The sequence below is a fragment of the Lampetra fluviatilis genome, chromosome 10 (genome assembly GCF_964198595.1).
Source record: "Lampetra fluviatilis chromosome 10, kcLamFluv1.1, whole genome shotgun sequence".
NCBI classification, from domain to species: Eukaryota; Metazoa; Chordata; class Hyperoartia; order Petromyzontiformes; family Petromyzontidae; genus Lampetra; species Lampetra fluviatilis.
The window spans coordinates 5,829,255-5,856,016 of NC_136284.1; the positions used below are offsets into that span (position 1 = coordinate 5,829,255).

Below are 26,762 nucleotides of genomic sequence, written 5' to 3' on the forward strand. Positions count from 1 at the left end.
CGCTAGCAGTGACTCTAGGGGGCCCTCTGCTGGCCACGGGGCCCTTTGCAATTGCAAGGGTCGCTTAGTGGCTGGGCCGGCTCTGCCCAGGTGCCATCGGTTGACTTACTGAAATTACTGGTAAATGCACCACCAGTGCTCCCGCCCGGCGCTCCGCTCGTTGTTGTGAGCGTCGCTCCTCAGCCCTCCGTTGTTGCTGGAGGGCGACTGACTCCAACTTGCCCAGCAGCAGCGTCCTTCACGAATTTCCTCCGCAGAGGTCGATTTTGACACCGCAAGTCCACTCAGCTCCACATCCTCCCGTACCGCATCAGCTCCATGTCTTCTTCGGCCCGTGTCGTGCCCGTTAAGCCCCCTCTGTCCGGTCAAACAGAAGCTGCTTGGACATGTGGTGGCCTGCCGGAGGAGTTCATTGATGGAGATGTGACCCATAAAGTTCACCAGTGGCTTTACAAAAAAAACTAGCACTGAATTTAACACCAACATATGAAGACGTTTCGCTCAAACTGCTTTGAGATTTGAATTTCATACATTTTTAATCGGTTCGTGAAACCCTTACAGCCACGATCGATGATACGTTTACAGCAGTAGCAATAGATTTGTGAATTTAATCATGATTACAAAGAATAGTGGAAATCAATAGTGAAATTATTTAATTCATAATAAAGTTTTTTGGGTTATATCGCGTTATTTATAAATGTGTCGTAACCCTCCACCACCCGACACGGTCAATCAGCAAAAAAGTGTCACGTTGACAAAAGACAAATAGTTCACTACTTTAGCCCACCGGTGTGTTGAAGAGTGAATCCACAACATTAAAAATTTTTGAATTGTTAGACATCGAGTTAGTATCAAGCTGTACTACACTCACGATGATTTTACTGCACTGATAAGTCTTAATAAAAACGAAACCGGTCTACAGTTGTCAGAGGTGTGGACTCGAGTCATGTGACTTGGACTCGAGTCAGACTCGAGTCATGAATTTGATGACTTGCGACTCGACTTGGACTTGCATAACAATGACTTTGTCCCACCTATGAGATGTGGACTCGAGTCATGTGACTTGGACTCGAGTCAGACTCGAGTCATGAATTTGATGACTTGCGACTCGACTTGGACTTGCATAACAATGACTTTGTCCCACCTCTGACAGTTGTCCATTTTTGAATCACTATCTGTCAGTTTGCTCAAATGCCTTTGATTGTGACCTAAGGCAAAAAGCACCACAATACACGTCTTCAAGAATATTGCATACTTTTTTTACATAGTGCACACACGTTGAGTTTGAAACCAATGTCACCACCACCCGAGTATGCTCTATAGTCTATACCGTTATGTCGGTGATGGCTCAACAGAGGGCGCTATTACATCATGTTTTGTCTCTGGCAACTGCTTTGGCAATACAGTACAGTCATTAAAACCCAGCGTGAGTAGTCTGTCTGCTGGTTTGAGCTTTTGGAAATGTCACGTCAATTGTTTATGCAAACACAATAGATAAGATGATACATAAATAAAGCATTTTTTACAAAAACACCAGTCTCACAACCGTGAGAAACACAATCGTACACATCCAATGAGAATGCAATGATAATCCAAATACCTGCCATATTACCCTCTGCATGCACTAGAAATGTAACCTGATGGCAATACACCACAAGTGGATTTGTGAACCCATCTGCGTGGAGCTTTTGCGTGTTATCCTAATTTCTTTGTGTAATTATATTTCTTGCTGCATACAAATATCCGTTAATAAGAGAATGGCACAACATCCCAGTGCAGCAGGACCGTGGGCCTCAGTGAGGCATACCTGGACAATGAAATGACATTGCCACGAGCATCAGGGATGTAACAACACGTGTATTTTACAGCTGTCCAGTCACCACTCCACACCCGTTTTAAAATGCAAATAAATGGAGAGAGAAAATATATTTGTCAATCCAAGACATGTAAAAGCCAGACCTGCATTGTTATAATTTAAAATAGTGCATCATGGGTTTTATGGTTAATATATAAAGCATTGCAGGAGAGTGAGAGATGGCGGTGACTTGGCGAGGCCTTCATCCAGCGGTGGATTGACCGTGGCTCATGATGATGATGGGATGTTACTTTTGAAAAATGCCACGTATTTTTGGGGTGTTTTGTTTAATCAAATTTCCAATGCTGAATACCGTGTTGTAATTACACCCCGCACTGTAGTGGGACTTTGAAAAAAGGGGAAAAAGGGGGGCATTATCAAACATTCAACGCTGAAAAGGGACTTGAACCTTCAGCCGGGGATCTCGGTACCCTCTAACGCCCTTTGACGCTATGAGGCTTTCCAATGTTCACATGTATAATATGTTCATACCTGAACAATGGTGATTGGTCAATCTAATAATGACATACAACTGTGCAGTGCTGACCCAGGATTGAGTGGGATTATGTGGAGGTTTAGCGAGGGAGGATCAGGGATAACTCCAAGTCAGGCAGAGCTGCGTTCATCGCTTCATTATGCTGTCACGTCACTGCTTGAAGAATGACCAGCCAGACCGAGGTGCGATTTATCTTGGATAGATTACTTGTAAAATTTTACATCACCTCTTAAATCAGTCATATAACTGATAAGTCAAAATGTGGTGTGATATTCATACCCGTTTCTAATGTATTGCATAGCGTGCTATTTGTTTACGTGAATGACGTGTGGCCATTTTGTGATTTACAGCAAATATCTGAACAGGTTCCTTGGTGAGTCATGAACTTCGTTTAACTAATATGGTATAACAAACATAGCTTCGTGTTTAACGTTTACAATGTATACTACATCTAATCAGCATGTGCGTGCCTTAGAATAATTGCACTACATATGAGGCTATTTGGGAAATTACACATCTATACCAAAGTCTGTATTTATCAGAGATTAGCAGTAAAAATAACATATTGCATTGTCTCTATTTTTTCAGCCAAGCAGACAACACCAATGGTACATACACTTAATGTTTACATTTTAGGAGAATACAACTCGTATTTAAGGACAGTATATCAAATTACTACAGAAACATTTTTAAAACATTGTTCTGCTAATCTTTTAGACGTAGAAATATAATCGCCGCCTAATTCATGAGCCACTTCTGTAATCACACTGACTGCCGTTGCATTCATCTCTTTACCTTTCTCCTAGGTGACATGGACCAGGGCTCACAGGCCAAGCCAAAGCAGAAGAAGAGGAAACTTGTCAATGGCTCTGGTGAGACTATAACCACACAGTGTGTGTGTGTGTGCAGATGGGTGAGCATTATAGGCCAGAGTTTGTTAAAGCAAGGATCCAACAGGCACAGACTTGGAGCCGTTAGAAAAATAAAAAAGTAACAGGCTCAAAAACTACTACACGTGTTGAACGAAACCACTGCGTGATTTAGAAAACAACTGGGGTTGTGTGTAAAACATAGGTATACATCGAAGGAAAATGACCATCTAAAGGCATGGTTTTGATGATTTTGTAAGCACACATTAAGTGCCAATGTATGCCCGTACCTGTAGACACTACTTATTTTTTTATGTTGTGCTGGTGTTACGGTTGACATTGACCTCTGAGGTACATAATACCGGGACATATCATGGGTAAGAATATTTCACAATACTGGAAGACAGCAGTACATATAACTGCATTGTCTTGAGTGGCATATTATTGTAATTACACAACCTACAAAAGATGATGAACATATTTCCCAAAAGAGCTAGATACCAAAAAGGGGGGGGGGCAATTCTGGGAGAACCAGGACAGCTGTCATCCCCAGTGAGTGTGTGTAGCCGGGACGCTGCGTGAGTCTGTTGTTGGTTGTTGTTTTTTCTCCGGATGAGGGTTGCCGGTGGCACCCGAGTGGAGCCAGGTGGAGAGTGCAGAGCGAGCGGGGGCTGAGGTCCCAGGGCTGGTCAAAGCCAAAAAAGCCAAGCGAGCTCGCACCCAAAATGGAGGTACGATATGCCAAAATGAATGTGAATCTTGGATGTATTCTCGTAGTAATACCCCGGCTTACACATCTCCCCCGCCTCCTCCATGCTTGCGAAATACCTCGTCACGTTATTAATAAGCACGAACTGATTTGCGTCGTCTTAAACCCCACACTTACGTCGCTGACAGCATCCGTCCGTCCTTGGTCGTGTCCGTCACCTCTCAGTCTTCGCCTCCATCAACCCTGTAAATTGCTTTGATTTACGTCGCTTCGATATTCGTCGCCGCACCTTTGAGAAACGCATCCCCGATGCAAAACGGGGTATTTCTGTATAAGCAGGGAACTGAAATACCGTATGACATGTTCTTATACTCTAGCTACGATGAGGAATGTGTTCATCTCGTTATGATGGGTGCTGTGTATCCTGCTGCTGCACGATTGGGCAATGTGCTGCGTCTCTCCTTTTTTCGAATTTCTCTGCCTTTTGCACTTCATTGCCACCTATTCCCCTCCAGCCCCTGAAATAATTGTATATGTTTCTACATCCTGTCACTGATTTCTCTGTCGAGTATTCCTCACGCCCAGATCATTTAAATTGTTTTGATTTGAAGCTTTCGTGACTGCAGGGATTAATATTCTTGGTTTTTTCGGTAAAGTCACGTAGAAGGGAAATAATAAAATAATAAAAAGATAAAACAATAACATTCTCACGACATTTCGACTGCAGTCGACTGCAGTCGACTTTACCGAAAGAACCAAGAATATTTAAATTGTTGTTAATTTTGAGCTATTCCCGGCCAACTTGTCAGTCCAATTTAATATATCAAGTGGCCGTTGTAAACACCTGTGCACATGTGCACCGGTGAGCTCATGGGTGACTTCACATTGCAGATCCCCAGCCCGTGCCTGCGTCGGAGACCACACGCAAGAAGCAGAAGAAGAGAACCATGTATGTCGCGTCAAGTTTTACTCAGACAACATGACCATATTCACGTGCTTAGCAACGTCATCATTTGCAAAATGTTATTCATATATAACGCCTTGTGCATAACGAGAAGGAATGGTGAATGGCCACAGTGGCCGAGAGTAATGGGCAAGTATACTTCTAGATTTGAAGCTTTCGTGACTGCAAGGATTCATACTCTTAGTTCTTTTGGTAAAGTCACGTAAGTAAAAAATGAAATTAAAATTAATAAAAAAAAAAGTAATAAAAAGCATTATTATTTTATTTTTATTAATTTTTATTTTTAATTTAAAAAAAAATCATTATTATTTTATTTCTATTAATTTTAATTACATTTTTACCTACGTGACTTTACCTAAAGAACTAAGAGTATGGTAAGTATACTATTTGGTTTTTTCGGTAAAGTCACGTAGGTAAAACATTTAAATAAATTAAATCACGACGTTTCTGGCGCAACACAAGCATCCTTCTTCAGGTGGGGACAACTTCAGGTGGGAACAACTTCGCTAAGTTGTCCCCACCTGAAGATTGACGCTTGTGTTGCGCCCGAAACGTCGTGCCCGAAACGTCGTGATTTTATAACACAAGCATCCTTCTTCAGGTGGGGACAACTTCAGGTGGGAACAACTTCGCTAAGTTGTCCCCACCTGAAGAATGATGCTTGTATTGCGCCCGAAACGTCGTGATTTAATTAATTTAAAAATTTTACCTACGTGACTTTACCGAAAAAAACAAAGAGTATGAATGCTTGCAGTCACGAAAACTTCAAATCTAGAATTAATGGGAAAGTGGCAGCCAAAGATTAATCATCGCTGAGGGGATGTCGACCATGGAAATGAAGTCATGCAATCAGTTTGTGTGCAGAGACTCGACGGATAATTGCAGGGCTGTAATGTATCTCGACGGTTTTGGTGATGCCTTCATCCAGCAGTGGATGTATCACAGTTGCTGCTGATTAATGCATTGTACACAGAGAGCTAGTATCAATACTCTTTGGTTATTTCGGTAAAGTCACGTAGGTATAAAATAAATCACGACGTTTCCAGCAGTTCCACTGCTGGATTATATTTTTTATATTTTTTCCGCCTGAGGACGACCGCCTGTGTTGCGATCGAAACGTCGTGATTTATTTTATTTTATACCTACGTGACTTTACCCGAAAGAACCAAAGGGTATGGATTCCTGCAGTCACGAAAGCTTCAAATCAAGATTGAGTTAGTATCAGTTCATCATCAAAGCATACAATACGATTCCCACATCAGCGTACAGGTTTAAAATAACCAGGACTTCAAGAAACAAACTCAGCAATATTTTATCACGCAAAGAGATAGATAGAGCGTTTGTGTTTTGTTGTAAATCAAGCCAATGTGCGCGTACAGGCTGAAAATAACTAGGACTCCAACAGACAAACTCAGCAATATTTTCTCACGCAAAGCGATAGATAGAGCGTTTGTTTTTTTGTTGTAAATCAAGTCAATGTGCCCTTTACGGCGCGTGACATCCTTTCGCAACCCTCCACGGCATCGCCCTCTCCCGAGTGTGCAAACGCGTAACGAATTCGAGTTGCGCGCGTGCGTGCGGGTGGCACAGGAAAACGTCCCAGAGCAAGACAAGCCCCACCACGGTGGTGGGTGAGGATGAGGCCGAGGAGGACGACGAGGACGGGGGTTTGGCCGAGTGCCACTCCCCGCAGCCGCCGGCGGGCAGCAAGGGCAGCGTGCTGCCCACGGCGTTGCACGCCACGGAGCGCCGCGGCAAGGACGAGAGGAGGGAGAGGAGAGGGGCGCGCGGGCGGCGTGCAACGGTGCCGATCCTCATGAGCGCCAACGGTGTGCGCGACACTCCTCCGGCGGCCACACTCCGACGTGCTCAGCACGGTGTCCGACGTTTCGCTCCGCGTGCTCGGGGAGCTTCCGTTCATGTCGTTTTCGGTTGTTCAACGAGCTGTGGAAACACGTGCAAGAGCGTGGCCACGTGGCGATGAACAGGGCTTCATTTCTCACCGAAAATGTTCTGGGTCACTGGTAAAATGGAATATGCCGGGAATTGGCACGTGATTGATAGTGACAGCCATAGAGAGGTATACTGGATGTGGTGTGCTGACCGGGCATGGTGCTGGCCACCCACCCCCTCATGTGCTATGCCAGCCTTCATAGGTGCTCGCTAATAGTATTTGCCCCACCAGTGTGTTCCGGCTATATTGGGGATATTTGTCTTTGCACACATACATACACGCATGTCAAACAGCATCAACATACAAATGTATCTCTAAATGCTGCAACTTAATTATGAGTGGAGATGAGAAGACACGAGCCAATGAAAAAAAAATACACACTAAAGATTATTAATTCAAAGGGCTAAATTATATACTCTACATTTCACAACGTAATATTTTTTTTATAATGTGCTACGTTATACATTACCACTTGTATTTAAAATTGTAATCAGTGAAACACAAAGCAAGCATTTTTAATAACACTCTATAAAGTATCCAGTTAAAAGAGTAGCCTCATAACATGTTCTAAAAGTCCATGAATTTGAAGTGTAATTTAATAATGTTCCTTAGACATAGTCCCTCCATGTGCCTTAATGTCATCCTGGATGATGTGCCTATAAATGCCAATGATGTTTCTGGGTGATTACTAAGGCGACAGAGTCATTACCACACAGTAGTGGGTTGGGTGGGGTAGCCAAACGTATGGCAACTCGTTAAGTTTCTAAAGTGGAAAGTGGCCGAGGAGTACACATTTAACCTCTGCCCAGGACGTCAGCTTTGCCTGCAGTGTCATATGATGTGTGGAGGTTTTCCTGCCCCTCTATTTGGTGATAAAAGTGACCGTTACACCCCCCCACCCCCATGTAATCTGAAATAACAACGATATCGTCGTTGTGCGCACGAATAGGTGAATAGTTCACTGACAAAATCACTGAAGACCAGAAGAAAGCAATTTCTTAAAAAATAGAAATGTCTCACCGTGACATGTTTGTTGAGCGTGCTTTATTTGCTCAGGTCCTCATGAAGGAACACGAGTGATAACATACTTTATTAAAGAGTATTAAATTATCCACCAAATAAAGACAGAAAATGTGCTGTTTTCACCAGGTAAGGCCCACTGAACTATGTAGCTCTTTTTTAAAAGCAAAATTACCACAAATAATAGCTCAATCAAGTTGCTTATTATGTGGACATTTCTAGCAGCCAAGTATTCTTAAATTTATTTTTCTAAGTGTGGAGAGAAAAACTGGAGGACCCGGAGAAAAATTCATGCGACGTGCAAAAATCCAAAGATACAGGGGTCAGGGTTGGGGATGGAACCCACCACCTACTTTATATCAGGCTAGGTAGTTAACATCTCGCCACCGTGGCACACCATACACTATATATTCAGTGTGGAGCAGTGGCACAGTGGCTAGCAGACTGCACTGTGAACTGGGTCACCTGAGTTCGATTCCGGGCCATGGCTATGATCAGCAGCGAATAATATCTGAATTGGGTCCTGACTGTACTCCGCCTTTCCCCAATCTCATCACCTTGCACGAACCAGTGTAATGAAATATGGTGAACGATCCCCATGACCGACAATGGAGTGGGGTGGCATTCATCCAGCAGTGGATTGAGAGAGCGCTAACAATGATTATTATTTACATCAGTGTGTTCCCCTCCCTTGGAGGAGCATTGTGCATGCTGTCCCTTCCAGGAATGACATGCAATGTTATGCACATTTCATCCTTCCATCACCTGCGATTTCATGCAAATGTAATGTCGCTGGTCAATTCCCCCGACCCTCTGTGGAAACTCTGGCACTCAGTGCTGCCCTCGCTGCTCCAGCTGCCCGTAAGGCCTATTGTGGGTGCTGGGTCCGGTTGCTTCGTTCCGGGCTGTGCCGGAGTGGTGCCCTCTTCTCCTCTCCTCTTTTCCACGACTCCCTGCCCTCCCCAAAGCCACCTAGAACCCGAATGTAGTTGCTTTCATTTTTCTAAAAGTGTCTTGAGATACACGTTTTAAATTGATGTTGTTTTTGTTAGTTTAATTCATCTCACACGACGAGCATCGCCAACCTGGCTTTCATTTGTTGTGAACCCCTGTGTCCCTCTCTGTGGCACAGAGGAGAGTGGACCCACAGACAAGTCAACGCAGGTGAACGGCCCGTCGATGGACGAAATGCCCGACATCCGATTTTACAGCAACACCGCCTCTTTAGCCTTCGGAGCAGACAGAGGCTTCAGGTACACTCTAATCATCACTGGACATGATCTATCCACCGTTGGATGAAGGCCTCCTCACGCGGACACCATCTCTCACTATCCTACAAGATAGCAATTGATTAACTACCTGCACAGAATTGCATCGCTCAAACGACACAATGCACATCCTCTCGGCCGCATTCACCTCTTTGGCTGCCACTTTGCCATCAGTCTCGACCACTGTGTCAAATCCTCCGTGTCCTGCCCGAACCCACTTAACTTTGTTTTTACTTCGTTAACGGGAGCACAAACTGCCGTGCTACATTTCCGTGCACCGTCTCTATGATGCGTGCGCTTGCAGGGGTCTGGCGACGTTTTCGCACGGATTCCTGGCGGGTTTCGCCCTCTGGAACACGGTGCTGGTGAGCACGCTCTCGTGGGAGCCCTTCCCGTTCATCCTGCGCTTCTACCAGCCGCTGGCATACCCAGCGCAGGCCCTCTACTACATGCTGCTTGCCATCTGCATGGTGTCTGCCCTGGACAGGTAAATCAGCACGGCGACAGCATGATTTAAATAGCAACGAAGCCAGGCATCGTCGATAGCGCTCGTCACAATAGGCATACATTGCTGCGGTTAGCGCGGTGCGCTCCGAACCCGGTGGCTCGAGTTCGATTCACGCTCACAGCCAACACCAGTGATGATCATCTGAACTGGTCGTGGGCCTCCACTAGGTCAACTCAGCCTCAAATGAGTACCCGCTGCTGTATGTAAACAGAGCCACTCGGAAGAAAAGGGCGTGGTGCTGGCCACCCACCCCCTCCTTGGCCGTGTCGGCCTTCATAGGTGCTGCTCGATAACAGGACTTGCCCCAAAGTCTGTTAAGGCTACAAGGATGATCTTTGGAATGTATTTTTATAGTAAAACCATCCTACCGTTATTTGTTCGTCTTAGTAATGCCAACATTGCTTGAGAACTATGTTTACTTGTAGAGGTTGGGATTGGATATCACATTTGGAAGCAGACGTTTCCGTCTCTTTGTGTTCACTATGGGCTCATACCTAAACCCGTATGCCCTATCAACCAGTACAGTTAAGCGCAGGCGAGAGAGCATCCAATTTCATTACAGACGTCTTCAATCTGCGGATTAACTCTGAAATTGAGTAGAGAATCATTGTTGGTGGACATTGTGTGTGACGGCAGAGCGGAGTTTGCACGGCCACAGAAGTTCTTCCGTGGAATGTTCACGATGGACACGTCTGCTTGGCTCTGTATAGGTAACGTTCTTGTTAAGAGCATTTTTTAGTGCACATTCACGCACAACGTAGCAGCCAATGTTCGCAGATACTAAACACTGGTGCATGGCCACCCAGTACTGACAGCTCCAAGAGGCTGGACATTAATTGTTTCATTTCGTTACATAATAATGGTGGAGCGGTGTTGCAGTTGTAGCACACCTCGCTATGAACCCAGTGACCCGAGTTTGATTCCCGGCAAGTGATATCCGAAATAGGTAAAAAAAAAAATAGCCCCATGACCAACATGGTATTTTATTTAATGGCAGTGACGATGATCGCTGGTCATTCTGTGCAGGATTTCCTAGCCCACCGTGTGATCTGTGCCGTGCGCTGTGGACCTGTGTTTTCAGTTTACTGCCTGTCCCTGCTGATGATGCTGAGCCAGGCGATGACAAATGACCGCATCTGTATGTACCAGCCTCCAGCAGACACGGCACTCGGCACCACGGAGAACTTGCCGCTGTTTCTCTGGTGCGTCGTGCCCCCCCCCGCACCCCAGAGTTCAAAGTGGCCTGATATTGGTGCACAAAAAATGCGCTGAAAAATATGCTACTTCTTCTTGGTTCTTTCGGTAAAGTCACGTAGAAGGGAAATAATAAAATAATAAAAATAAAACGTAATAAAATAATTATCACGACGTTTCGGCCACAACGCAAGCAGCCGTCCTCAGGTGAAGAACAGGTCTGTCGGAAAGACAGCGTCTGAATGAAACACCACCAGGCTTGGAAGCGTATATTTAAGCTGGGTTGGAGGGGGAAGGGGCGCCTTGACAAAGGAATTTGCATATCAAGAGGAATTTAGCATATTTATGGGAAATGCAGATATGGGATTAGTCACTACTTGTGGAATACTGCACTTACTTGCTCACGCCTCCGCAGGCAGATGACCCTACACTAGAGGGAGCTCTAGAGATAGCCCCTCTAGATGGTATTTTGGCTTTCTATTCCACGCCGGCCGGACGTCTCTCGAAGAAGTGGCAGTGCCCATGCTCTACTCCACCAGCACGTGACCTGCCGTTCAATCGTGGTGTGCCCATTTATATCCTGCTGGGTGGACAGCGGTGGAGGGGATTTAAGAAACGTGACCATTGTTTCAACTGTCCAGTATTCTAACCATTACACCACAGCATCATTCCATATTAAAGACATTATATACTACTTAATGTATCCTAATGCATTGAAAATACAGTACATTTTACACCACAATGGTATTATAATGCCAGGTGCTGGTGGTGTATGCACCTGTAATTCGGCACTGTGCAGGCGAGGGTTGGTGGATGTCACTAATTATTGAAACCCCCTACCCAAGGCTGCCGAGGTCACCATCGCCTTGGCTTGCCAGGGTATGATTGCAGTACAACAATTAGATTCATTTCCATCTGCATGGGGGATTGAGTGTTACCCTTCTCGCACGCGTGCCGTTTTTCTCCGGGCACTTTGGTTTCTTCCCACACTTACGACCTCTCATTAATGGAGTTGGTCAATCGTCCCCATACAGGACTAAAGAGTTTCGGCAATTGTTGGTGCTAGTTCTGGCTACCTTACCGCTTGTCTGTGATTCCCTGCGCCTTTGTGCAAAACCTGTGGCGCTTTAGACATTTGACAGCATTGTGAGATGAAATTTGCAATGAACGACGCAATTTAACATTACATTACAAGACATATATTAAACATCGTTGATATCATGGCAAACACACATCAGTTTGGAACGTGCTGTTAGGTAGTGTGCAATCATGTGATATTTGTTTTCTGTTGTCGGAAAATCATACCGTCTGTTCTTATCGGTATACCTACCAGCACATACCATCCCACTAAACTCGGGTCACCCTATGGCCTCCACAGACCCCTGCTTGTAATTGTTTTCTATCAATGTTTGCTGGATTGCATATCCAGTTGAATGCCGAATTTAAGACGATGGCCTTGACACTCGCTGCGTTAGCCAAACGTCTACTAGACATGTGAAACTACTGGACATCTGTAAAAAAAAGCTTTATAGCTCATCGGAATACTCCACTATACATGCATATTCTGATTTTGAAACATCTTGCATGGCAAGTATGGTTGGGTATGGCATTGTATCGCCGAGTTTCAGCTTGTTGCCCTAATTCCACAAATTCTGCAATCCCTCCCCATCCCTCCTGCATCGACGCTCGCCCAGGGACGAAGAGAGTGAGAGAACCCACCTGGAGTCGTGGCGGACACTCATCCTGGTGACGGCCATTCTCGTGCTGCTGGCGTGGTTCACCATCTCTGTCAGCCCCTCCACGGAAACGACGGAAGGTAAAATATTATTCCATTACTTGAAGCTCTTTGTCTATCCAATGCCCGTGAATTTTGGACAAGGTGGGTGTAGAGGAGGGGTTTGAGCCACTCTTTCGCAATGCCGGTCAGTGTGGGTTGGCGAAGGACTACGATTAATGTCAGCTGTAGTGACCATCACACACCCCAGGATGTCATAGGCAGCTGCGAGGTGGTGCTACGTGGTCGGTCAGCAGGAAGCAGTGCAGAAAAATGTATCGTTGTTATGAACTTATTTGCTCCCGTATCTATGCCTCCCGCCTTCACAATCCCTCACTGACTAGGCATGGTGGAGAATGGCCAAAATAACCCCCACGTCCAGCCAAAAATGGCTGAACGTGTACACGTAACATCTTGTGAAAGCGGTTTGCCACAGCAGTTATAAATTAATCAGTGTCAGCCGCATAGCGGTGGTTTCATTAACAATGCTTCCACCTGCACATGGCACAATGCATGCTTTATTAAGACAGCGGAGTGTCAATTGTGATTAGCTGCAGGGCACTTCCGCCTGGAACCGCCAATTTTAAAGCGTTCCTTGTAAAGGAAACGTGATACGAGCTCATTATCACAAACCGCTGCAATCTTGTTTTCACAAGACATGAAATCCAAAGAGATGCAGCCTTAAAGAGGTGGAATGTGCACCGAGACGGATGTCTTCATTTGTTCCCCAACTGTATTGGTGCTTGTTACCTCGCATGACTATGAGACACTGATTTAAATTATTTAGATAATGTTGCTGCTATAAATGTATATATGATAAGCGACTTTGTTGAGCTCTAATTCGAGGCCAGGTTGCTTCTGAAAAAAAAGTTAATACCTTAGTGGGCTTTGCCTGGTAGAATGGGGATGATTTCGTTTTATTTGTATGTTTTTGGATTATCTGTTTACCCGGCTTGTACTTGCATTACTATCGTGTTTGTATTACCCACCCCTACTCTACATTTTTGACAAAGAGCTTTGTTGCTCATCGGGTTTCTCCAGGATGAATAAATATTCTGATGATGATCTGAGATGGCGACGGCCTGGAGAGGCCTTCATCGAGCAGGGATTGATCACGGCTTGCGATGACGATGATGCTCATGAATATTTTATAAACTTCACATTGGGGCGGTGACGTGGCCCAGCGGCAGGGCATTCGGGGTTCTAACCCGCAGGCCCCTCTGGTTAATACTGTGGGAGTATTCACCATAACATAGCCGCCATTTGCTTCACAGTGGACATTTAAGATCCTGTGATGTTATTCGAAGACAAAGTAGTATTTTGCATGCCCGCGTCATGATCCAAATTTTTAAAATTCTACCGCAAATTCCTTAATTTCGGAAACATGGCAATTATCTCCGCTACTGCAAAAAATTTGGAAGTTCCATCCTGAAAAATAATATGTAGGCTCAAGTTTTCCTGGCGAAACAAGTTTAATAATAATAATAATACATCGATGTGAGAGGTTATGTCTGCCAAATATTGATACATTTTACAATGGCTTTGCCTGAACATGTGCAGCAAGTGATTTCCAGAGATGGGCAGTGTGTACAATTAAAACACGTAATTTCATCACGTTAGTAATTAGTAATTGGTATCTAAATTAAACACCTCAAAGTAATCGGTAATATGCTTTCAAGTCTCACAATAAATCCTTAATTGGTCGTTTGTATCTACATGACTTTCTTTCAGGAATTTGTATTTGCACGTATATATATTTTTTCCATCTCTGCCAGCAACTGCATGACCTTATCAAAACATTCTCTGTTGTTTGTTTGGGTATTCTGTAGCTGTTCCACGCACGATTAAGTTAGCGCGCGCGTGATCTCCTGCTGCTTCTGCTGGCTGTGTGTGGCTTTGGTAGAGATGCTGTTTGGCTCGGAGATAAGCGTGGAGGAGACCGAGCAGGGCAGGGGGGCGGTGTGAAGGGCAAAGCGCGTGGCCGGCTTCAGCAGCACCACGCAGCCGAGCGCAGCCGACATCAAGAAAGCCACAGCACAAACATTTCAGCTTCGCTCCTGCATCTCAATGCCCTTGCCGCGGCTTCGCCATTCGTAACCGCATTATTTTGTAGTCGTTGCATTGCTAGCTGTATAAAAAATATATATAGGTACGGATTATTTCACGTAAAAAAGGGTAATAGCTCATGATGGCATTGTTCTTTATTAAAAGTTTATTTTTATTATTACAGTTTCACTCATGAATGATATCGTCATCAGTTCTTGTTTGTACATCAACCATTTAAGACATAGGTATTTTAGTATTAAACTTTGCTTGGTGGAGGTGGTGGGATTACTGGCTCAGGGGTTAGAGCACTGAGCCGGCACGGCTCAGAGATCCTTGGGTTTGACTCAAGGTTTCAATTATCTGTCTTTAAAACGACTTCTCAAATTAAGCTCGTTGATGGTCTCAGCCAGGTCACCAATGACTGCTAAACACATGACATTGAATTTCATTCTGCACTGAATTTGGGTAAATTTCAGCTCTGAGGATTAAAATATCAGTTTGACTGTCATGCAACAAACATTATATTTGGTCTTCATTAAATGCATTCTACGGTTTAATATGTTGGCTAGACTCCAGGGCTGGTGGGTAAATATGATACTAATGTGTGGATAAAAAAGGGTTAATTGAAAATATTTTAGGTGCAATTTTATATTTTCTTTCAAAAGCTCCTTTCACAAATACGTGGTTAAGCTGCTGAGCAAAGCTTTCAAATGGATACGTCACTTCATGACATTTTGCAAATAACACAACTAGAATAAAATATGAAAAAACTAAAACATAATTTTCACCCACTTATTATCCACAGTAGTTACACAACATAAGAAGCCACGTATGTTTTTTTTTGTCCATCGATGGCACATTATTCAATATTCATCATGCTATATTGAACCGTCTGAACTCTTACAAAACTCATTTCCAAAAGAGAGCACTTGTGAAACAAAACAAATCTCAACGCATTAAATTCATCACAAAACTGAAACCCGTAGCAAGCGCTACGCTCAAATCTGAGGCAGTGAGGCGGAGAGTGACATGACGGTATTAAGAGGCCATTGCAAAAGGTTGCTACAATTGGGTGTTTAAGGGGGCTTAAGTCATTGCACTGTTCACCTGTGCCAGGACTGAAAAGGGAGAGCAGGGGCAGATGGCCGGTGTGTGGCTTAGTCAATTATTTAAATAGCCAGGAATTAATTGATAGGGAGCAACAGCAACTTGAGTTACTGCTTGAACGTGCACGGACGAATGCACCTTATATGGAAATGCGTCGCTGTCGAATTGACTCAACTTCGTGAGTGGTAGTATTGTGCGCGTTGTGATGGACTGTGTTTCAAGTGTGGCCACCAAGTGGCCATACAGTTTTATTTGTTGACCGGAATTAAATGTCTCACGAAAGCAGAGATGATAGACATTATCTTTTACTGCCTCGGTCTCATTGAAAAGTTTGCATCAATAATTTGCTTGCACCGACATAAACACAGAGATCGCCGTGGCTAATGCCATTCACGTTTTGGCACCGTTTACAGTGCAGACTCAACAAGTGCAATGATGGAGTGATAAGCAGCGATAAGCATCAAGGCAGCTGGTTTGTGAACTTTTTTTTGCTTGATTGGCAGGCTGCAGCTGCCGTTCAGGTACCTGCTGAATTAGTCTGCGTTTTTCAGCCAAATTCCAGCCCCCAAGACAACTTTGTCGACACACCTGCCACTACTATTACAGCGGCAGGTGGTGCTTCAACAGACCACATGGGCAAGCAGAAAACACATGAATCTTAAACAGCAGAAAACATTCGTAACGTATCATCATCCTCGACCAAGATGAATGCACGACTGGATGAAGGCCTCCCCAAGCAGGTAATGTTGCTCACAATCCTATGATGCAACACACCTGGCACCTGCATATGATCTGATTTCATCGCTCCTTCTCCCCAGTGTGTGTTCTCTCAATTATAATCGCTCCCTTAACTGCCACTGATTGTTTTTTTTTCATAAGCAATGTGAAGTAAGGCTTACGGAAGTCACCAACGTGAAGTCTCGTACTATCACAATCCAGCACGCTTCTGCAGATGAGCTGATCCCATCGCTCCATCTCGACAGTGGTGGTCCTCTCGGCTTGTACCTTTCCTTTTGCTGAGACTCCGCTATCATCCCTTCGAGCCACATATCTTGCCAGAGTCCACTACATTTTCTGAACAATCAAAATGGTCGTTGACCTGCAAACGTTCATTGGTCTGTGTTTGGGACTATATATTTGTCTTATTGAAAAGCACCCTGGATAAAACTAATCATCTATTTTACAATACAAATGTTCTCAATGAATACTGAAAATCAGAAAGAGGCCGTTCGAAATGGTGAAGGCGAAGATGAAGGACTGTGGCATGGATGTGGAGATGATGGTCCAGGCCAGACATGAGAGAAGAATGAGGACCAGGACGAAAGACCTCGCATGGGTGCAAAAAGATCTGAGAATGTTGAAAATCAGAACGGGATGTGAACAATGCAGCAAATTTGGAAATATCGTGTCCGATAAATACAACAGAATGTTAAGAAGCTGTACAGAAACAGTGGGAATATTACTTTTGTAGAGAGAGAGGCAGTGAGTCATGGGCGGAGGTAAAGACTTGTACTTGGTGTTATCGTGGCACGCCATGTGCTGCCTGGCTTAACGGGTTCTGCGCATTCTTTGAGAGGCGTGCGTCGTACTCATTAGGCAGCCGCTGCTCCTTGGCAATGTTTTCTTCATCCGCTTGTTGTTGTTTGCCCAAGAGCTCTGCTGTATCCCGCTGGCATGTTTTGACAGGACGCACGAGCAAACACTGGCGGTGTGCCGCAGTGACGCGCCAGTAATTAAAAACGTGACAACTCACCGATTAAAATGCCATGTGAGTGGAAAGATAAAAAAAAATTCGGAAAACACACCTTTTCCAACTGCCACATACCACCAGACATGGCACACGCCATCGAGATCTATGGCCATCAACATAATCTTCAATAGCCAGTGTCAACCCACCGCAGGATGGATGCCTCCCCATGTCGTTGCCACTCCCAGTTTGATAATGCCGTACTTCATCCTGCCCCTGCACATGAGCTTATCCGATCGCTCAAGCGCTGCGGTGTTTGTCATCTTGGCTGTGTTCTTTCGACGGCCATTCCATCAGCAGTCTCATCCATCTGCTATTATCCGTTTTAGCGATGAGTCCTGCCCAAGCCCACTTTCATGAACAGTCGAAATTACACCTCTCAATGTATTTTGTTCCGAAACGTGCATTTCTATATTATTGTAATTCCCAGAATGCATCTCTCAGTTATTTTTTTGCATACTTGTCATCTTTCTTTCGTATTCTTTGCTCGTGTCCATGTTTACATTCCACATACGTACTGATTGTCATGCAATGATTGACATCTACATCCTTCAGCCACATTGGTACGTTGCTTTTCACCATCGAATAATATTTTCCAAAAGTGCTTCAACATGCTTTCGCTCACCTCATCATGTTGATCTTCGTCCACCTTCAAACATTTTCCTTGGCATAAATACTCTGATGTGTTTTCCAATTGTGTCAATCAAAACAATTGTACTTTTGTTCAGCGAGACGTTTGCTTTACTTACAATAATAATACCATACTGGTAAAATGTGTGAACTATGCCGGATTAAATGCTCCCCTCACAAACTGAACATTGGATTCGCAGGTAACAGCGAGCTGAAGAGGATGACAGTAGCTGACGTAAATTGAGAAATGTAAAATTCCTCAAATACTTTGCAAACACCCTTGTGGTTATGGACAGGTTCAGATATCACTCAACACTGATGAAAGCCAAAGCCAGGAATCAAACTCAGGTCACCGGGTTCATAGTACAGTGCACTAACCACTCGATAACCACTCTACCTTAAATATCGATAATTATTTACAGCCCTCTGTCATGCCACTGAAAAAAACGCGAATTTGGCTGCGGTGGTTGCTTGACCCGACTCCACCAACAGTGACAATATGAAGTGATATATAGTGTTTCTAAAAGTTGTATATATAGTATGTAATAGGGCTGCAGGTGTGATGGGGAGCAGCTTGCTGAATAACGCCGTTCGTGAACATTTCCTGCGACTACCTGTTTTTTTTTCCTGCATGGCGCTCTGAAGCTCTTAGTTGGGTTTGCTTTTCCTTATGAAAACGTAAGTACTGTGATACTAAATGTAAAAAAAAAACCTACATAATACTCACCAGCACAAGGTTCTGTTCTGTGTCACGACCGGAGCTGAGAAATGTTAAATGGAAGAGAACATCGTGTCGTATTTGTATGCAATGTTTTAATGGGCATGAAACAGTTTTCAGCACTTTTCTTTCTATACTTGTTGTTTCCTTTGATGTTATTGCTGTCAGATCAGTGAACTTCGCAGAAGTGAACAACGTTGCTTTCCTTGGCACCGTAACTACCTTTTCCGGTTTTTGGAAAATCAGGTTATGCCACATATAGTTTGAATATGTCCGAATATGTAACAGTTGTAAAAACGATATATCAAGCTCTCGTATTAAAAAAGACACTGTACAATATCCAACATTTCCTGCATTATTTGTGCCATTTTCCTTCACAGTGTGTTAACTTATAAAGTTACGATAATATTGAAAGTGCTGTAATGTATTTTCAGTGTGCCGCTTACATCCCATCCTAAATGACCCCGTGGATCATGTGCTTTATCCAAGAGGCCACTGTAAACAGGATATGTGATATGAATTGCTCATCCTGTCTCCGAGTTTCACTTCTTATTAAAACACAATCATAAGCAGTGGAAATATCCCAGAAATGAGGCTTGTTGCAGAATTAATGCATAAAAACCCTCCCACAAATGTGGCCCTGCATTGTTGTTCCACCGCCACCTCCACGCATTTGCACACTGCTGCCAAAACAACCGTACATGTGGCCTGCACGTGTGCTTGTCTCTTCAGCTGCTGTGCTTGCCGCTCTGTCTATTTTCACTCCAAACAACGGGAGTGTGTCGCTGCCAGACTCATGTCAATACACTTTAGGGATAATGGATTTAATGGGATTGCACAGGAGGCTAATTATGCTCAAACACGCATTGATTCAATAAACACAGGATGAGGTCAAACTCTTGAGTGTAAAGTTCCATAGAGATTAGTCGTGATTACGTGCGTAAATATAATGTTCCTTTGTCAATCAACTGCTGGATGGTCGTGGTGGCTGTTTGACCATGCTTCACGATGCTGGCCAGTGCAGGCTGCTGATAGGAGGACAGAGTTCGGATATTTCTCACCACCAGGATCGATTCGGATATCACTCCCCCACCAATGTAAGCTGTGGCTGGGAATCAAACACAAGTTGCCAGGTTCATCGTGCAGTGCACTAACCAGCGCCACACCACACCAGTCCCACTTTTCATGATCAAATAAAATGTTCTTAAAGTATTCCGACCTGTAATCACTCACCTCTTTATTTCATCACTTGATCCTGCAAAAAATATATATACTAATCTAAATAAAATGTATATTTATGAAACATCATGAACGTGTATTTAAAACAATGCTATTGCCAAAATAGCTAATGATGTTCTCATTGAGTATGCAATGGACACGAGTCGATTGCGCTGGATTTATGCCGAGACCGACCAAACCACCGCCGAAATTATCCAATTAACAGAGCCATTAATTAACCACAACTATACAGTCATAGGTATGCCTTCAGTGACCTCACTCGGCTGACCTCTGCCCTGGTCCCGCACCGCTGCGTCCGCTCTGGAGTGTGCCGTCGGTCGTCTTGAAGGCGGAATCTTCCCTCTCGGGGCCACCGGGCCGTGTTGCCTTTTGGCCGCAACTCCGTGGCCCCTCGGAGGAGTTAAGTGGGGCTGGGGCGCCCGAGGGTAATTGTGTTAGCAGACGGAGCCCCCAAAGGTTCAGGGGCCACCTGCGGGGGTGGAGTGTGTCACATCACAGGGGGGCGCCCGGGCAACACGTGCCGCGTGATTTAGATGGCTTTCACAGGTCCGGCTGGGAGACCCCCGCTGAGTTCGGCGTGTGCCCGACAACAGAGCGCGCTCCGCTCAGCGAGTTGTACGGGGGGGGGCACCTTGTGGAGCGAGCACTTTCTTGCATGTTGCTCGTGTTCGTACAAGTGGCGCACGTGTTTTGGCGCGTTAAAGGTTTCGTGTTGTTTTGGGAGGGCATTTTAAGGAGGTGGGGAGGGGGTGAGCAGGACTGAAGTGATTAACAAGGGAATGCGTAATTGATGGTTTTTAACAGTTGCCCACACAACATGCAGCGCCCCTCTAATTGCAGGCGTCACTCCAAGGCATCGGGATTGATTGTGATCGTCATTTGTAATCAGCTGCTTTGTTCTTAATTTTGTTTTTGGGTAAACAGGGGCAGTGCTGTGAAACTTAACAAGTGTTGTCTTTTATTGAACTTTCCGCTTGTGTTCAACCATTTTCGATTGTGTTTGTTGGTATCGACAGGCATCTTGGTTGTGTATACAATAAACATGTATTCATGACATACTCGAATGTAACTGAAATGTTCTTAATCGGAGCACAAAACATATAATTAAAGGTACCTGAATTAAAATGTTGCCATCCAAAAACAAAAGTAGATCATCACCTCTAATCACTTTAAGAGTAGAGATTCAGCAAGATTGATACTGAGGTTTTGTCCAAAGCTTGGTTAGAACCTTTAGACAGGACACTTGGCCCGTGCACCTGGCCAGGGCTATTATATTGGAATGTGTAACACTTGTGTATTGCACTCCTACTCATTCTCAATATACTGCTTCGTGAAGTACTCTCCATGCCATGTCAATCGTTGGGGGCTGTTCAACCATACTCAACTATGCAGGTCAGTCGGGTCTATTCAGAAACCACTTACGTTACCTATGTCCGGGAATCAAACTCAGGTCACCGAACTCAGTAAACCACGGTGCCACTGCCTTGTCTGCTTTATACATCACCTCGATTTGGGAATTACAATAAATGTGGGGGGGGGGGGGGGCGTTGTCAATTCTAGTATTGTTCGTTCAAAATCCGAAAAGGTTGTCTTAAGATACTGTAAGCAAATTTCGATTTAAAGCTTTCGTGACTGCAGGGATTCATAATCTTGGTTCTTTCGGTAAAGTAACGTAGAAGGGAAATAATAAAATAATAAAAATTAAACAATACAATTCTCACTACGTTTGGCTTGCTGATGATGATTGCTTGTGTTGCAATCGAAACGTCGTGAGAATTTTATTGTTTTATTTTTATTATTTTATTATTTCCCTTCTACGTGACTTTACCGAAAGAACCAAGAATATACTGTAAACATTTAAGTAAAAACTTTTGGAGTAAAAAAAATTTAATAAAAGGATATTCGTCCCAGTATCTAAGTGTAAACTCTAAATCATCATAAAACAATCGATAAACCAAATCATATTAAAATAAAATTCCTGTCTGAACTGAGCAGCTATATGATACGCATAAAAATGTGTGAAAAAGACACCGTTAGACCGGTCGACTGATGAACATTATGAACCCACATGGTGCCTCGCAAAGACAACCAGATACGTTCCCATTAAAACCGCTTACGCTGAGCCAAAGAACAAAGTGTAGCATGAAAGCAAAGCTATCAGTGGGCCTTTCATTTGAAAGAAGACACTGTTGTAAAAAATATAATGTTAAAATATACTTCCATTATTTACCTATGCACTGTACAAAGCTGATACCTGCAGACACATCAGCACACTGCCATGGCAATAGTTCGATCGTATGTTGTTTAATATGGGTGTCATAATCATTATTATGTTGCATGCACTTTCCAAATATATTGCGAACGAAGAAACAATATCCAATGTTTCGACCATCCTGGTGTGTTTATTGGCCCAATTAAAAATGCATAACAGCCAGGATAATTGAGTCAGTGGAGCACTGAGCTCATGACCCCTATGGTCGTGAGTTCAAGAATCTGTCAGTCGACTCAGCCCACCATCATCATCTTTCTGGTGTTGCTAAAATGAGCACCACCTGGTGAGGCAGCAGTAGACGGCACAGTGACAGAATGGGTAACCCCGCAATACTGGCTCCGGATCAATGGAGACGGAGCGTTTGAAAGAGCACAATAATGACTTGAGTGCTTAATTAAAATATCAATACCAATCACTTGACTGCACCAGGATGCGTTGCGCATACAACACATGCCAGAAGGGTCAGTATGAAATGTGGATAAACAAGCAGAATAGCGTATATACATGGTAAGTTAGTAAATTACAGCCAATTGGTCAATCCACTGCCGGATGAGGGCATCCCTTTGCTTTATTGCTCTTACGGGTTGTATTTACCACATTTTACCATGCTAGTCCGTTCAGGTTGTGAAGGGGGGAAACCCATGACGCATTCAGATATTTCGCCTATGATGATAGCCGTGGTAGGGAATCAAACTCAGGTCACCGGGTTCGTAGCATAGTCCACTAACTACTGAGATGCCACTCCACCTGAATAAAGTAAATGCTTGCTCATACCATTGCTGGCCCACGCTGGTAAGACGTCTTGGAAGAATTGGGAGTAACCACACTTTAGGCCACTACACTAATCCTGCCTATGGCTTCAATCGTCATGCAGAGAGAACGCCCAGTTTGCTCACTATCGCACCACGGGCTGCTCCGATTACGCACAGTATGTACAGGTAATTTAAACACGCAATGACCCATCAAAGATACGAGCGGTGTCATCCTGGAGGGAGCCACGATCGTTTTTGCAGTGGTCCTGGATCTCGGGTTGGAAGCGCAGAATTCGCGGCGCGAGGGTGAAATCGATTGGGCCGCGCGGGGCAGCTCCCGTAGCGTGACGGAAGGGGCCAGTTCCGCCCGTGCCACCTTTCATCTCTCCACGTCCGTCGAACCTGCACGTCCCTGCACACGTGCAGAACGCATCGGCTGTCCATTGCATCACGCACCTTCCTTCCTTCATACATTAATTGTGAAAACAATCCGGTGTAAAATCCCGTGAAGGATTTCCATCGAAATGCACGTAATGCTCATCATAGGCACGCGAGCTCACGCGGCGACACGCCGTTAACTCTTCAACGTGATGCACAACGTCGACGTTTAGCTAATTTTTCTTATATTTTCGTCCTCACCAAAGTTTGCTCCCAGTGCGTCAAGAAAGTCCAGGGAAGTGCGATTTGCGCACCCTTGTTGCGTATGCGCCCTGAGTCAAGATGTTGCAAATGATTTATGGCACCTGTGCCACGTGGGCCAGCCAGCATATTGACACGTGTGCGGAGGTGATCGCTAATCACTCGACGTGTGCCGAGATCAGATGCGCGCCAGACGAGCAAAGCCCTGCCCGCCCGCACGAACACTCTCCAGCGTCTGCGAAAGTCATCAAGAATTCATTACCTGCTTCGGTCTAAATGACACATGCTGCCTCATGTCAGCGTGAAACGTGACTCCTGTGCAACCCTTGGCTCTGCAACCCTTGGCTATGCACCCCCCCCCCCTTCTGCTCTACCCAGTGCCCGTACAAACTCAATCCTCGGCTGCCGAGCGCTCCCACCTTACTTTCACTTTGCACAAAGGCAGCTGTGTAAAGTCACCTCTTCCACCCTCTTCTGTCTCTTTTGTGTTGTTCATTGTGCCCCTCCCATTTTGGCTGTTTCTTTATTCTGCTACTCAAAAAACCCCATTCAACAGGAGTATAACGTTGTCAGCTGCTCCGAAACTAACACACCAGCGTAAGCCGTGATTGTTTGCGGTGCAAAACGTGTAAACTGATCGGTGCCAGGGAGAATGAAATGATTTGACACATTGGTTACAAAGGAGGCAGAGGAAAAGCACGGGACGAGGGGTGGGGGAGCTAGTGGGCAGGTGCTTGCATTTTCGGGGAAATTTGTCTTGAGGGTGGCCCGTCTCTCGGTGTTTGAGCGTACACCTGAGCAGCAGGTGCTCGCGGTTCTAAGAGACGAGGTGGAGGGTGGGAGGGGAGTGAAACATAAACCCGGCGTCCACATGGGCGTATTCTCCGTGCGTGTTAACACAGATTAAAGTTGACATAAGGAATAAATGTTGTCTTGATCCCTGGAGGTCAATCGGAGCAGTTGCCTACAACTGTGTTTAATAGAGAGGATGGGCGAGTTAAGATGGACTCCTCTGCGCATGGATAACCGCGTAAGTCACACGAAGTAAGACAAATTGCTGGAGAGTCTAAAAATGCAGACGGCACCGTGCTGTGGCTACTAAAACAATTGTCGGAAAACTCAAGGCTGCAATCCAATAAAATTGATTGATTTAAAAAAATATTTGCAGAAGATAATCAAATATTGTAAACACACGAAGCCAAACATAAATAAGCTACAGTTCTATATTTTTTGTCATGTGCTCGCATTTCTGTCAAAAAAAACTTCAAAATATAAATTCAGGTCTGCATGCGGATGTTGAGTTATTTTTCATTTGAACACACACACACATATCATTGTTTTAAAAATAGAAGTAGCACAACGCTGACCTGCATTACAGGATGTCCTATTGTTTCAAAAATGTTTTAAGAATGCAAATATCAGTAACCCCGCAAACATTGTAAACCCTGTTACCATAAAGTACCGAAGTTGATGTCTGCTTTTGGAGAATTCTACATCAGTGTCATATGATCCAAGGGTATCAAATGAAACAACCACATTATTACGTTCACATTTGAATGTTTAGCGTATATACAGTACTTTTTCCCCCTCCGTCCTGTTGTTTTAACCTCCGATTTCAAAACGCAATCACTCAATACCAGCACAATTCCTCAAAGATTGTTCTATGAGCAAGAAGCAGAGGTCCCTGTTTCTCGCCATCCCAACTCCTGCCACCGCCTTGCCCCCCCACCTCCACCCCGCCAACAGAAGCGCACCATATGGCAGGTGAGACTCAGGAGGCGGGTGTGTGGGGGGAGAGGCGGCGGAGGAGATGAACTGATTGGGCTATTGTGCAAACACACTTGGCTGCCGGGGACGAGTTTAAAATCTGAGGCGGACCGCGTGCTGTCACTTGCCAGGGCGAGTGGCGGTGGCGGCGGCGTGCGGTTTACGGAATACCTCCCAGTGGAAGCCAAAACGACTTGGTGGGAAAGCTTCGGTTTGGTGACACGCGGACCGACGGGAAGGCGTGCAAGCAGCCCCGAGGCACGGGGATGCCTTCCCTGGGTCTCACGGTGCCGAGATCAACGCTGGGCTTTTACTGCCACCAGATGATCCGGCAAGACGAGCGACTGTGAAGATCTGTCAAGAAAATATCGTCGTAAGTTTTCAAGTACTACTGCATCGCGATTTGTGTATTTGGATTTTTTGTAGACGCAATTGCGGCATAGTTTTAGAGTAAAAAAAAAACACTTTGAAGACTTATGGAGATGGACTTGAAATAAAATGGCCTCTTTAAAAGCTAAACATTTCTGTAAAGTAAAATCACAATTGTAGATATTTGTTGTCTATAAACAAAAACCTTTGTCTTTTATGTAAAAGATGCACAATTATCATAATTTATCATCACAGTTGGTAATGCATGGAGAATTACACTCACCATTGCTCTAATTTTCATACGGCTAAGTGTTCCTTCTTACAAGAGGCGTGAAATAGCTCATCGGTGATTTTCATTTTGTCAGCAAATTATTCATTTATGGTATAACTCAGTTTTTCATGTCTTAACAAATGTGTCATGAGAAAATTAAACGAAAACAATTGTTTATCTGTCTCTGAGTAGAATTGAATACGATAATTAAAATCAAGGAATGAAAATAGTTTTTTGTGCAATAATGCCGATTTAAACAATCGGCACTAACCATATAAAAAGTTTGTTATAAACGTTCACGCCTTTGATTTAAAGCTTTCGTGACTGCAGGGATTCATATTCTTGGTTGTTTCGGTAAAGTCACGTAGAAGGGAAACAATACAATTCTCACGACGTTTCCACTGCAACACAGCAGTCGAAACGCCGTGAGAATTTTACTGTTTAATATTTTGATTATTTTATTGTTTCCCTTCTACGTGACTTTAACCGAAAGAACCAAGAATATGTTCACACCTCTGTCAATCCACTGCTCGATAAAGGTTCCCTCGCAGTATTGGTCGTAGAGGTTGTTTGACCAAACCTCATCCCGCTGGT

General features: G+C 44.4%; 1 protein-coding gene across 1 annotated transcript; it reads left to right on the forward strand.

Moving 5' to 3' along the window:
- The first annotated feature begins 3,162 nt into the window (after positions 1-3,162).
- LOC144934367 (transmembrane protein 237A-like) lies at positions 3,163-14,687 on the forward strand. The gene is made up of 10 exons (XM_078860051.1): positions 3,163-3,223; positions 3,838-3,951; positions 4,821-4,878; positions 6,484-6,722; positions 9,000-9,120; positions 9,440-9,622; positions 10,280-10,353; positions 10,725-10,845; positions 12,532-12,653; positions 14,515-14,687. The coding sequence occupies exons 1-10, from the start codon at positions 3,163-3,165 to the stop codon at positions 14,574-14,576; spliced, it is 1,155 nt and encodes a 384-aa protein (XP_078716177.1). The 3' UTR covers positions 14,577-14,687.
- Positions 14,688-26,762: the final 12,075 nt, after the last annotated feature.

What these genes read in the sequence shown, in the direction of transcription:
- LOC144934367 (XM_078860051.1), top strand. Translation starts at nt 3,163, where the DNA reads ATGGACCAGGGCTCACAGGCCAAGCCAAAGCAGAAGAAGAGGAAACTT. An exon ending in AAGCAGAAGAAGAGAACCAT is followed by an intron (nt 4,879 to 6,483) that starts GTATGTCGCGTC and finishes CGGGTGGCACAG; the next exon opens with GAAAACGTCCCAGAGCAAGA. An exon ending in GGAGCAGACAGAGGCTTCAG is followed by an intron (nt 9,121 to 9,439) that starts GTACACTCTAAT and finishes GTGCGCTTGCAG; the next exon opens with GGGTCTGGCGACGTTTTCGC.